A 14,485-nucleotide genomic window follows, 5' to 3' on the forward strand; every position below is an offset into this window, starting at 1 on the left:
TCTAGTTTAACCTTCGAGGGACCAATTTGCCCAACCTTCTGGATCCTGGGATACTATCTAAGAAACTCTGTAATGACAACTTTAAATTTCTATTTACATTTGACATTTTAAAAAAGTATCATTGTCAGTGTTCCTTGAGTTAACAGTCATGCTGTGTTTAGAAAGTGTGTGTTACAGTTTCCCCTAATCTTAATTGACTAATATATAAATTAAAACTTATTAGAAGAGCAAAACGTGAAAAGTTGCGTAGGCAGTTTTAATACAGTTAAAATTATTAAACAACAGGACCCTGATTAGACTGATAATAACCATGGCAGCAGTTGGCAGCTAGAAAGCCACTCCAATTAAAAATTAAATTGAGATGAGAAAGCCACTGTTGTGTCAAAAATTGATACATTTCAAGCTCAATGAGTAATTCCAAACATTACTTTCAAGATAAATTGGAAAAGGTTTGCTTTAGTCATCTTCAGCAATATAGATTTATTCTGACAAAAATGAAAGCAAATTTCATGCACAATTTTCGCTTATAAAATTAATTGCTTCCCCTGTCCAAAAAAGCACCTCCAGTTATATTTGACAAATAAAAACTATGGGGCTAAGATTAAGCAAAATTAAAGTTATTTCCTGCTGTTTCCTTTAAAAAAGGCTTCTGTAACTATCTCCAAATTTTAGATAAATAAAAAAGGTTGGTTTTAGACAGTTAACTTGTGTCTGCTGCATCTAAAAAAATGGCTTTATGCTAAATCTTATGCACTTTCACTGAATTTTCAGTCCAACCCAATGCATATTCACTTAAAAGTAAATCTTTCTGGCTTCAGTGGATTAATCCCAAATAGATCACTACACTGTAGTAGCTTGGGTCTAAAATAGTGTTGAAACTAGACTAAAATCCACTAAGACAGCAAATGAACTATATATAAATATAAAACCTTGATACAAACAAATTTGATACTGTATATATATATATATTTACGTATATGTAAAATATCATCTTCAAGGCACTAATATGATGGCTAAATTGGATTGGTTTGACACCTTCACCAGTATCATCTCTGATGTAGGAGACGGGATGGAGATGTAATATATCCTATCTTGGTATCAGTCGTCAAGTCTTAAGATGAAAATTCTGGACAGCTGTCCATTTGCTTCCTTCTGCTGACCTGGAAGTCTAACAGGTGGGGTTTTTTTTTAGCCGTGGGTGCTTTGCACCATGTTGTTCTTGTTCCAGTTGGTATTTCAACCCTTTATTTTCACCATGAAGGTAGAACCATACTGCATAGATTGCATGAAGTCTTGCTTCTCTCCATAGTTTGCTCTTTGTCCCTATGCCAATAACCCAAGCCGGGTCACCTTAGCAGAGAGGAATGAGTGGATGATGAAGACAATTGTTTTGGGACAGGAATGAAGATCTAGTTGCTGCAGTGAAAGGAAATACAGATATTGATGAGTAAGCTATACACCACATTTCGCCTCCCTACATTTTCTAAATTAGTCTATGCCACTAGCTGGGTAATAACTAGCAAGTAGCGAAACCGGAAGTGTCTATCAAATTCATTGCTTCCTGAATATCTCCAGTAAGGAGTCACTGCACCCAGTGTTGCAGGGGATAGTCAGTTCTAATGTATTCATTAATATATAAGAAGTCTACAGCATTAACATATTGCAGACCAATTTTTATTACGTCTTGTAGATAACAAAAATTAAGAGCACAGCCCTTGGCTAATTAAATTTACATCAGCCATTGTTTATGGTGAATTGCAAATAATAATAATAAGTTCCTAGGTCCTTGGTTAGGACTCGAGCTGTTGAGCTACCAACCAGCCCCAAAGGCTGTGAATCTCACCAAAGGTAATAATAATAATAATAATAATAATAATAATAATAATAATAATAATAATAATAATAATAATAACAACAACAACAACAACAACAATAATAATAATACTTGGTTGATACCAAGGATGCTGGCAGCAAACTGTATCAACCATTAGCATCAGTCACTGGTATTTGTAATGCATTTTTGAATGTTCAGTTGGCTGAGTTTCATGTTTAATCAATAAAGTTAATAATAATAATAATAATAATAATAATAATAATAATAATAATAATAATAATAATAATAATAATAATAATAATAATAGAATAGTACACCATCTACATTTTAAATCCCTACATATAAATGCAGTGGTCTGACCGGTTTGTATGCTATGCTGTTCTATTTAGCCTTGTTTTTTATGCCGCATGCATGTGCCCAAGGCAAGCGAGCGAAGCGCATGCACTTGCGCTCACATTTTCGGTGCTGGGCGAACCGATTGTTAATTCATGTGCTGCCCACCTCTGTATAAATGTGAGGGTAGTTGAATCTCTGCATAATCCCTTTTGCTATCATGCTTTATGTTTATTCTTAAATAAATAGTGGAGGGACAGAAGGAAAGGAGAAGTCCTGATGATTGGGGTGGTGAGAGCAGGTGAGGAGACCGCCCCTAAAAGTGTTTGAGGAACTATCCAATATGCCAAATATTATTCACTGAAACCTCTTGGTTGCTGTTTCTCCTCATTGTTGTAAGAACTGAGAAAGGCATTTTCTAATTCACCACATAAAATCTCTAATTGCACAATAACTAAATATTATGCATAGGCACAATGCACAGACCAAGATTTTCCCTTGACAGATTTTTTTAAAAAAAGCATGCTTCTAAATCAATTATTGCCCTGCTTATCTGAATGTAACATTCTGATTAGTAATTCAAAATCATGCATGGCCTTTCTGGCATTCTCTAATGTTTTCCCCCTCTAGATGTATAAAATTCAACTCCCCAAATTCTCAACACTGGCCAACAATTTTAGGAATTAAAGGAAGTCCTCGTATCTGAAGGCCTCCTGGATTGGAGAATGTTGACCTAAACATTATTTTCACCACATCCATGTTTGGTCTCACAAAGCAGCAAGCCCACAAGGGGTTTTGGCCAAACATCTGAAGTCCTGAGCAAAAGGGACTTTATTAGGTTCACTCAGAAAAGTCTTCTCCCTTTGGGGCACAGTTTAGGAAATTATAGAAAACAGTTTTTCAGTGAAGCTTCTATTATTTTTGTTACTGCAAACATTGCAGTTAGGAGAGCACAACAAGGGAAGGGAAAAATGCCTCTCAAATTTCTAGGCAAGGCCTGGCAAGGGACTGAGGAGCTTCTCCCAAGGACTGCAACATCTTTGGCACATTATTCTGTATTCAGCTTTATGCTCTCCAATTTCCACAACGTTTTGTCATTGGCTATGCAAATAATTGGAATTCCACCACTACAGTATAGATGATAGGGCACTTTTAGAATGCCTCTAAAACAGCACTCTTGCCTCTAAAACAGGGGTTAAATGCTACCTGTTCGGATCGGTGTAAACTGGTAGTAAAAAATGCTACCAGTTCGCCTGAACTGGTAATAAAAAAATGCTACCATATCCCCTCCCGTCCCCACCACGCTTGCCCCGCCTGCCACTCACTGATTGGCTGGCTCACCAATCGCCACACTCACCTCTAAGAGGCGGGTCTAAACCTTAAAACTGTCAAGTTTGAACATTCCTGGGGGTGGGGTTCTCTAAAGGGTTAGGGGTGCAAAGGTCTTGTAACTTGACAGCTTTAAGACTTGCACACTTCAGAGTTCCTGAGCCAAAATAACTGGAGGAGGAATTCTGGGAGCTGAAGTCCACAAGTAGTAAAGCTATCAAGTTTGAACACCCTTGGGTTTTTTTCCCTAAAGAGTTAGGGGTGCAAGGTCTTGTAACTTGACAGCTTTAAGACTTGCATGCTTCAAATGCCAGAGTTTTTGAGCCAACATTTTGGTTGCTAAGCAAGAGCGTTGTTAAGTGAGTTTCACCACATTTTACAAGTTGGCCACGCCCACCCAGTCACATGACTGTCAAGCCACGCCCACAAAACAGGCCACACCTACAGAAGTTCTACAAATTTTTGAAACCCACCACTGCTACACACACACACACACATACACACTAAATAAAACAAAAAAAGAAACCCACAATCTCTCCCTCTGAGCTGCCAAAATCCAGGTGAAGCATCTTGGATCCATCATCTGAAGACATCTGTAGCTTCTCAAAGGGTTGCTGGAGAAGAACAACATTGGTGGGGCCTGGCTCCAGTGTGGAAATGGTAAAACCCTTGTCAATATGGATGGACAGGGTGCAGTCCCTCCCATTCCATGTACAGGCTAAGGGGGGAAAAACAGAAAAAAATGCATAAATCTACTTGTTAGGAGAGGAGGCGATAATTTTAGGGGAGAGGACAAAAATTAAATGTTAATTGCAATCAGATGTAATTCAAATTATAAATCAAATTACCGCGAGTTACTTCACTATGTACCAGATTATTTTCTACTTCAATAATACAAACATTGAAGGGGATGAAAAGAAAAAAAAGGACTTCAATCAAAAGTACTATTATTCATTTCTTGGGCATCATAGACGTTACAAAAAGTATTGGCAGCAACTAATCTACAACTTTCATGATGGACTGAGTTTACTAACTGTATTGCCAATACTGGCCTCTCTCGTAATAAGTTGCCCTGTCATGCTTGAAATTACTGAATTAAGCAGCACAATAAGATTCTTGCCAAAGAATGCCTAATTCTATATTGGTATTACAATGCAGAATTGGCAAGCAGAAAAGTTTTCCAAGCAGGCAGACCCATACTGACATCCCAGTTCATTAAAGTTTCTATAGGAAACCCCAAGCATGAAGCCCATCTGCTTGCTCACCAGTTGACACTTCCTGGACACACTCGGCCGCATTATGGCAACCATCCACCAGCATTCTTGTCCATGTGGCTAAGTCCCGGTGTGTCTCCACACTAAACAGATGTGTTTCCACACCTTTCTTCGTTCCAGTCCGCAAAGCGAATGAGAGTTCTGTGTCGTACAATAAAGACCCTTTTGATGGGCCAGAGTGCACAAGCCTGGATGGATCAGAGGGTGGAAAAAAAGGTAGTTTTAGATATAAAGATCATTAATTGCAACTGGATATGTGACTCTTTATCAAGTACAAAGACAGGCTTATTGTTAGGTAAACTGTGTAGCAGTCGCCAGAAAAAAATAAGCCGTTTTTGTTTGAGTGTTCTGTTATTGACTATTCATGTGTGATAACAGCCACTAGAGGCCACTCTTGTACCATTGTTGTAGCTCCATCAGGTTCCCTATCTTGCACTAGACTTCTGTACAAGAGAAATAATAATAATATTAATAGTATTAATTAGATCTCTTTTTCCTTTTCTGGTTCTCTTTTTCTCTTTTTCATTCATGCATAAACACGGAGTTAATTAATAACTGGACTCCGATATGAAGTCCTTTGAAGTTACAGATCCAATCACACTCTAGCAATAGAAGACTGACTCTTGGAAGTTATTAAAATGACTCTAGGCAATTCCTTTTTTAAAAAAAATCAACAAAGGAAGAGACTTGATTACATTTAGAAATGAAATTAACATCCCAGGAAGGGCCATGCATATGAACTAGGTCCTTAAGTGCCTGGTGAAATTGTTTCCAGCAAGAGAAAAAGCAGGTGGGAACAAAAGGCTAGGGCCTTTGTATCCAAGACAAAAGAAAAGGACACAATTCAAATCCAAGGAGCAAAGGACTAAACACAACAATAAAAAATATTCTTTCTCAACTGCAAGGGCAACACAAACATTTCCAAGTGCCAATTATTGAGAAGAATTAAGGGAATTCTCAGACTCTTCAAATAAACATTTTACCAAAATCTCAAGATAATGAAATCTCACGTATGTGCAGGGTGATTCGAAAGGGTGGCTTTTATGGCACATTAGGGCTTGGGAAGATGTGTCATTTATTTTGCTTCCTATTTAGGATGACCAGTTATGTTCCTCTTCTATCAGTCTCTTGGCACAAGGTGGCAGTAAAACCTTAGAAAACCCTCAGGGCAGCAGGACAAACATTCTTCCTATGGGGACGTTTGCACTATTTCTGATACAAGCGTTTGAGAAACCTGCTTTCCCTACCTTTTTCCCTCTAAAATTCCCTATTTAATAGATTTAAGAATGCCTATATGATCAAAAATTGCATTTTTGGAAGAATTTTAGCTTCCTTTTTTCCAATCAAAATGATCTCAAACAAACAAAGTCAAGTGTAGCAGTGAAGCTGGTTAAGTGCCAAAGGAGGTGTTTGTGGAAACATTTCTGCCCATCAATACAATATTGCTCATCCTGGTATGTCTTGTACTGGATAGGTACTCCCTTTATTGGAACATCCCAGTCCTGTAAAATGAATGGCTTGCAAGCATAGGATGGAAGTAACTTTTGCACTGATTGCCAGTGCAGAAACTGAGGATTGCATTCATATGGAGCTCTCTCCAAAAGCTTCAAGTTACAATAGATAGATAGATAGATAGATAGATAGATAGATAGATAGATAGATAGATAGATAGATAGATAGATAGATAGATAGATAGATAGACAGACAGACAGACAGGGAGGGAGGGAGGGAGGGAGGGAGGGAGACAGCAGCCAGAATGCATTTACATGAAGTTGCAATAGACCAATCTTTTATGACTCCAAGCGTACTTCAACAACAACAACAAAAACATTTTGCTACACAGCCTCCCTCTTTCACTTTGTTCCACCTCTAGGACAGCTGCAATATAAGGATCAGCCAGGATGGACAGAAGACAGTACTTCATTAAAGAGGGAACATTCCCTGGAGCTAAGATGCTGTAACCCAGGGGTGTCAAACTCGCGTTGTCATGCTGGCTTCACGTGACGTATTGGGACTCTCCCCCCCCCCCTTTGCTAAACCGGGTGTGGCCAGTGCGTGATGCATCCAGCCTGTGGGCCGCGGGTTTGACAGCTCTGTTGTAACCCATTATTCAAAAATGTACCTTTTCCAAAATGCCTTCCCTGGAAGAAAAGAGACCAACATCCCTAAGCCAAACTTCTGTCGCTTGTAGTTACCTGGTGGCTATAAGAGGGAATCTGTGAGTTGGCTTGTTCAGAGCATCTCTGTTTTGGGGAAGATTGCCATAGAAAAGAAGCTCCTTCTCTGTGAGAATGGCAAGGATATTTTTTGTCCCATCGCCTGGGAGCTGCAAATAAGAACGTAAAAGGTGCAGCTGTCAGAATGGCAGCCAAGTTCACATATGCCACTGGAAAAATGCCCACTAAGAATGGAAGTGATGTTCCTGCTGGCATCTTGTAAAAAGTATATTTGAATAAAGCACATCACTAGGTATAGTGGAGTGACAAGTACCAGAGCACAGAATCAAAGAAATTCATGGAGTTTGTATACGATTGTCCTCTTTCTATTATTCTTCTATTGATGTTATGACATCTTTCTAGATCATGGGTGTCAAACCCGCCGTGTCACATTGCTGTCACATGACGTTTTGTGACTTTTCCCCTTTCAAGGCAGCTGGGGTAGGCGTGGCCTGTGCGTGACGCAGCCGGCCTGTGGGCTGCCAGTTTGATACCCTTGTTCTAGATTCAGAGAAAACTGAGTTAGTCCACCTGGTCTAAGAAACATCTGTACAAAATGACAAATGCTTTCTGGAGTTTCATTCAAAGGCCTTTCTCAGCTGTACCATAAATGCTATAAACTGAACACGAGACTCAGAGGCATGCAAAATCTATACTATGATAATGAGACACACTCCAGCAAGAACAACTTTAAAAATATCTATATGTTTCCAACCGTCAAATGAGCAGAAACTATGCTATTAAAAACTGGGGTTAGAGAGGATCTAGGAGCTACAAAAAAGGGGATTTGCATGCAAATTCTATGTTGCTCGCCCCTGATTTTACCATGAATTTGTCCTCCCTGATCAATGAATACTATATTTTTTTCTCCCTAAAATCAATGCAAATCAAACCAGGAACCCCAAACTTACCTGTTCTGTGAGCCAGCCAATGTGCTTGATGTCTCTATTTCCTACAATGCCAAGTCCTGATTGTAAGGCCTTCAGCTCCTCTTTGACTCTTGGCAACAGAACACTAACATTGCTATGAATAGCATTGAACCAAGACTGGGCAGATGCTTCCTCTTTTGCTCGAAGGAACAAGAAGACCAGTCCATCTGCTGAGCACACTTCTAGGTACCTGCAAGATGAATTTTCCTTAAGACTGAAATGTGGGGAGCCCAAATGCAAGCTGTTGTCATAAAACGCCCAGCACTTTTTCTGAATTTCCACATCACTAATTTGAGCGCTGGTTGGCTTCTAGCTTTAAGTCAAGATACTGTCACTTTTAAGGCATCTCTTGGTTCAGGTTCTAGGTATCAGCAGGACTGCCCACTCCCAGTACATTCTCTTCATATTCTTCTGTTTGGGGAATAGCAATAGCACTTAGACTTATCTATTGCTTCACAGTGCTTTACAGCCCTCTCTAAGCAGTTTTACAGTGTCAGCATATTGCCCCCAACAATCTGGGTCCTCATTTTACCCACCTCAGAAGGATGGGAGGCCGAATCAACCTTGAGCCTAGTAAGATTTGAACTGCCAAATTGCAGGCAGCCACCAGTCAGCAGAAGTAGCCTGCAGTACTGCACTCTAGCAACTGCACCACCACAGCTCTTATGCATTCTCAATGATCATGGTTAGTTTCAGTTATTATCCCATCTCTCAGTTATTATCTCACTTTTTTGGGGCACAGTATTCTCCAGATAGCCAGGTGGCCTCAGCTTGATGTGGGATTCAGAAAGGGGATTAAATGTGGTTATTCCAGCAGATCTTGGCTGTGATATCATTCTCTCTAGCAATGGAATTTCTTGGTTTAAGACATTCATACTCCTAGTGCCTTATAGTTTTATTATATGTTTGCAAATGTTTGGATGTACACAGTTCAAAATTTTTTGTGACCAGTGGCCTAGAAGGCACAGTAAAATAAGTAAATAAAATAGATCTATGTAGAGAGTAAGGAAAATGATCTCGTTGAGAATATGCAAGAACTTGGCCAAAAAAGCCAAGACATTTTAAGTCCTGAGAAACAAGATAATATTAAGAAGTAACAATGGCAGATGCCTCCTTGAATGATTGGGATACAAGAAGCACAGGAAGTACAAACACATTCAGACTTGCAAGATTCTGTTGTTATAGCCAATCTTAATAAAAGTAGTTCTAATTTTCCTGTGGAGATGATTTCCTGGTCTGGTCTACCTAGTGGGGCTGACAATCTATCTATGACCCCTCTGGCAATCCCACTATTATTTTAAGACCCATATTTAATCTAGTTGTGTTTGCATTGTAGAGAATATCATTATACATCTCATTTTCCTATCCAAATGAAAAGTAATGACACCCCATGTTGACTGCTCAAAGAACTTTAATATTAGCCTTCTAACCTCTTTAAATTATGCCATTATCATCATCCCCATATTACTGGGGATAAAAGAAGGGTGACTTGTTTTGAATTATAAGTTTACAAAATTACATTGTTTACTTTTTTAACCAGAGATTTTAGTGGTGGTTGCCTGATGTCTTAATATTAGGATAATACAGTGACTGTAGGTTACCCCCAAGGACATTTTTTAAAAAGTATATAATCTACCTAGTGTATTCAGAGTTGTATGAATATGCAAATCCACATACCCTTTTATGCATGCATTCAATTATTTATGTATGCTTTATCACTAATTTATAGGGTAGTGAGAAATGTCAGTTGTAATCAAGACATTGTGCTATATGAGATTCAATATGCAGAGAGTCCTCCAAGCTTTCAGAAGGCTAGTTGTGAGCTTCACTCCATATGAGTGTCCTAATATTAGCTGCTTGCAATAGTGTAATTCTAATGCTCATTTCAACTCCTTCTTTGCCTTGTTTTGACGTGATGGAATTGACACTACCGTGTTTCCCCGAAAATAAGACAGGGTCTATTTTCTTTTGACACCTGAAATAAGTACTTGGCCTTATTTTCAGGGAGGCCTTGTTATTTTTGAGGTGCAGGAGGCAGTGAGCGCTGCTTCTGGGTTGCAATATTTTTGGGAGGGCTTATTTTCAGGGGAGGGCTTATTTTAGTGTACGCACTCAAAAGCCTGATTGGGCTTATTATCCGGGTAGGTCTTATTTTCAGGGAAACAGGGTATATAATGTCATACTCAGACCCTATCCTTTCTGATCATTGATAATGCAAGCTGGAATTGATGAGAGTTTGAGTCCACCATTATCCTGTAATACATTCACATACCTTTCCCAACAAACAGATTCTTCAAGCGTCACGCCTTGAGTGATCATTGGGTTACCTGTTTTCTGGATCATTTGGAAGACACTTCCTTGATATGTAGCACATTCTTAAGGGGATATTCTTCCCTTCCTTGAGGTCTTGCAGGGAAAGAGTTGGAGAAGCTTGCTTCTGAAAGGCTGGTGAAGAATCCCAACTTACAGATGCCCCAGTTGAGGAATTCTTAAAATAAGGAGAGATTTCCTTCATGTATTTGACTGGAATAGAGAAAAACAACACGGAACTTTCAATATGCAATTCATTAAGTCTAAGTCTTACTTGAAGGTCAGTGAGCCATAAACAGATAACTGCTCTATAACATTTAATACCTAGGTAGCAGACCAAGCAGAAACACAGGAAGCTTACCTGGTCGCAATCCTCCCTTCTTTAATGAGATGATTTGCATTTTATATATTATTTATATGCTTTCTTATAAATCAGTATAAAATTATGCAAAGGCCCTCTATTTGCAAGATATTTTTTTTTTATTTTTCATGACACATTACCCCATCTGATGCTCTATACATAAATTAAAACAGTCATTAACAAAAACTGAGTTCACAGGTATTGGAAAAAAACAAATAATGTTATCACCATAGTCAAGGCAAGCTTAAGAGAAAAATTCATTGCAACTTTTTCTTTGGATTATTCCGTTCCTAGAAAGCATGAGCCTTTAAATAACCAACATCTCTATCCTATCTAACCAACGTGTGTTTCTGTGATAAACACCACCAATGGCCACAGTTAGATAATACATTTGAAACAGCACGTAAATATGTTCTAGTCATACATACAGTATATAGAATATAGTGGTAGTGGTAAAGACATCAGGCTAGAAAGCAGGAGACAATGAGTTTTATCTTGCCTTAGGCGTGAAGACAGCTGAGTGATTTTGAGCCAGTCTTTTTTTTTAACCCTTGGAAGAAGGCAAGGGCAATCCACTTCCAAAAAAAAATCTTATCAAGAAAACTGCCGGAACAGCCCAAGAAGTCATCAAGGGTCAAGACTGGCAGACAGAAAAAAAGAAAGAAAAAAAGACATCTGTCTAGTATCTATATGTCTGTCTGTCTGTCTGTCTGTCTGCCATCTATCTATCTATCTATCTATCTATCTATCTATCTATCTATCTATCTATCTATCATCTATCATCTATCTATCTATCTATCTATCATCTATCTATCTATCTATCTATCTATCTATCATCTATCTAAGTCTTAGAGAATGAAATAAAAATAATAAGAAAAATAAATAATACAAAATAAATTTTAAAATAGCTGTAGCCTAAGCATGTGTATATATGAAGAGCAATTTAAAACAAAGGATAGACTTTTGTGCTGTAAATCTGATCCCAAAATGTAATATGCAAGGTCTTCCCTCTAATAAGGCTATACTGTAATTGGTCCAAAATGGTAAAAACAATTTAATTTCTGGTTTTTTAAATTATACTTTATCAGAATAACAAGAGATCCAGAATCCATAATAGCCACTGTACCACTAGACGCCATGGTGCCATAATGGTTAGAATGCAGCCTAACTTATGCTGACTTCAGGGGTTTGATTCTGAATGGCTCAAGGTTGACTCAGGCTTCCATCCTTCCAAGGTTGGTAAAATAAACACCCAGATTATTGGGGTCAATATGCTGATTCTGTAAACTGCTTATAGAGGGCTGTAAAGCACTATGAAGTGGTATATACTGTAAGTCTAAGTGCTATTGCTATAATTCAAACGTCAAAATAGTCAAGAAATGTTTGGGACACACAATTTTTGAAGATTTATATAGAAAACATACAAGCATGCCCTTTTTACTAACAGAAATTATAGAAAGTTCTTGAAGGCTACTCAAAGCCCAGGCAAAAGGACATATTTTTCTGGTTGCCAACTATTTACTGTTGAAAAGCCAGAAGCCTCTGATGACCTCTGCTGATGGGAAAATCTCATGAAGGAACAATCCAGTACCCAAGAGTAGTTAGTGGTGGTAGTAATAGTAATAGCAGTTGTAATTTATTATATGTCACCTGACTCCCAGTGATTCTGGGACACTGCAAGAATAAGCTTTCAAGGATATTATTATATCATCCAAATAACAAACTGGCAATCAGTGGAGAGCTTTAAGAACTTCAGTCTTGATTCTCCTGTTGTGACACAGTTCTTGGCATCCACATACTGGACTAATTGAAGTGTTTGAATTCTTTCTGAAGATAGATCCAACTATAACGCACAAAGAAGTAAAGAATCCAAAGTGGGTGTGGGATGACGGCTGCTTGAACTGACACGGTAGGTGTAGATGCCATTCTTCCCAGGTTTAACTCAAGCATTAACAAATAAGCCTGCTCTTAGCAACAAACTTTTTTTTTTTTTGCAGCCCTGTGGTGGCCTGATGACTGCAGAAGAACTTTTCCAGTAGCAGCATGCACAATGAATCAATCATGGAATGACTATCACGTGCCAAAAAACACTCAGCACAGATCTACTCAACCCACATTCTCAAAATGCCAATATCGTTATGCAAATACACCAGATGGTAACTAACCCAAAGCCTTTCTCTTTCGCTTCGGGCCAATTCCAATATTGATACAAAAAAATAAAATAAATTTGTGTCCCATGTTGTTGCTTCTACTGGAAACGCTTCATTAAATGCATTCAGTCTAGTTTCTTTCCCTTTCTAGTTTGATATATCCTCTTCAGAATAATCAGCCTTCTTATTAGACAACCTTCTGATGTGTCCTGGGAAAGGATTTCCTGTTCGTTAAACTGCCCGAGTGCTTCTGAACCAGGAATATGCATTTCCTATATATCTATATGCCATACACTACACAATGCACAAGGCTTCAATACACCCTTTTGTATTGGCATGCTCTCTGAACTAAATGGCTCTGTGGCATGTTTTGCAGATGTTATTTATGTGAAGGATGGAAACATTTCAATGAAAACTATTTCAAGTAGGATTAGGGTTCCATGCATGAGGTTGGACTTTGAAGCTAAGCGCTGATTCTCAACATACTGTTCTGTGATTGGTGCACCATCCAGCAGCCACTTAAACTGGTTGAATGCAGCAGAGAAACTGCCCAGAATTTGACAAAATATGCTAACCAGATTACATTTTTTACATGTGTTCCCAGCTTGACAGATAAAAGTCCCCACCTACACAAGCTGTTTTTGACTACCAGCCAGCATCCCAGTGAAAAGCCACTGGGATGCCAGCCAACATCACACTGAGTGCAGCCCTATGGGAACCTCTGTCATTGCAATGGGCAGCTGATCAGCTGATATGAGAAGGAGTGAAAAATAGCTTATGTATGCAAAGCTACATACTTCCGTACTTATTATTCAGCAGAAATGGGGCATGCAAAGAAAGCCATTCATCAAACGTTTGGAAGAATGACATTTGTTACATATGGGCTAAAAGATCAGGTGACAGGCAAGAATTAATAATAAAGAACAATTGTAATGACCTAGAATCACTTTCAAGAAGCAATGGAGAGAATTACCCTTGAGGAAAAAAGACTGAGTGGAGCATTCAGAGATGCAACAGAATGCTGCACTGTTTCTCTGTTGTTCTAGAACAGGGGTGTTAAACTCAAGGCCCAGATGTGGCCTGCGAGGTGCTTAGATCTGGCCTGTGGGGCCACCATGGAGACAGTGAAGGACCAGCCCGCAGTGCCTCTGCTAGTGAAAATGGAGCTTGGGAGGGCTGCGTGCGGCTCTCCAGAGCTTCGTTTTCACTGGCAGAGGGTTGCAAGAGGCATTCCCCAGCTCTGTTTTTGCTGGCAAAGGGCTGCAGTTGGTCATCGCAGCCGAAACAGAGCTTGGGAGCCTGCTTTTTGCTGGCAAAGCGCTTGGGCCAGCACCAACATGAGTGACATCGAGCTGGCCACACCCACCTTGCCCCCCCCCAGGTCAATTATAACCCTGATGAGGCCCTCAATGAAATCAAGTTTGACACCCCTGTTCTAGAAGAAGAAGAATCTTATGGTATAGGAAAGCAGGTTCGTTTCAGGTTCTGAATCTTGATGGGAAATGGGCTCAATGAACTTTTGAGTTCTGTGGTTCTAGGATAGTCCCACTAATGGAAACTCTGTTCTGGAAAATATGAATCGGCTATAGAAAAGCTACATTCTGCTAGCATCTTCTGCACCAGGGTGAAAATACTCATAAAACTAGTAAAATGTCAAGGAAAAAAATATGATATCGATGATATTTTAACATTCTGAAATGCTGGATACATCCTATAATTACAATTATTGATGTTATTTACAGTTCCTCG

At 39.0% G+C, this 14,485-nt stretch overlaps 1 protein-coding gene across 1 annotated transcript in view; it reads right to left on the minus strand.

The window, feature by feature from the left end:
- Positions 1–212: 212 nt before the first annotated feature.
- SNTA1 (syntrophin alpha 1) overlaps positions 213–14,485 on the minus strand; it is a 71,117-nt gene continuing 56,844 nt past the window's right edge. Inside the window, exons 3-8 of the mRNA XM_081947856.1 lie at positions 10,243–10,438; positions 7,898–8,105; positions 6,966–7,096; positions 4,762–4,958; positions 4,027–4,214; positions 213–1,416 (exon numbers count right to left, since the gene is read on the minus strand). Of these exons, the coding sequence (XP_081803982.1) occupies positions 1,324–1,416; positions 4,027–4,214; positions 4,762–4,958; positions 6,966–7,096; positions 7,898–8,105; positions 10,243–10,438 (1,013 nt within the window). The 3' untranslated portion in view covers positions 213–1,323. The remainder of the gene's footprint in view (positions 1,417–4,026; positions 4,215–4,761; positions 4,959–6,965; positions 7,097–7,897; positions 8,106–10,242; positions 10,439–14,485) is intronic.

Source organism: Natrix helvetica, assembly GCF_964273705.1.
Source record: "Natrix helvetica genome assembly, chromosome: 3".
NCBI lineage: Eukaryota > Metazoa > Chordata > Lepidosauria > Squamata > Natricidae > Natrix > Natrix helvetica.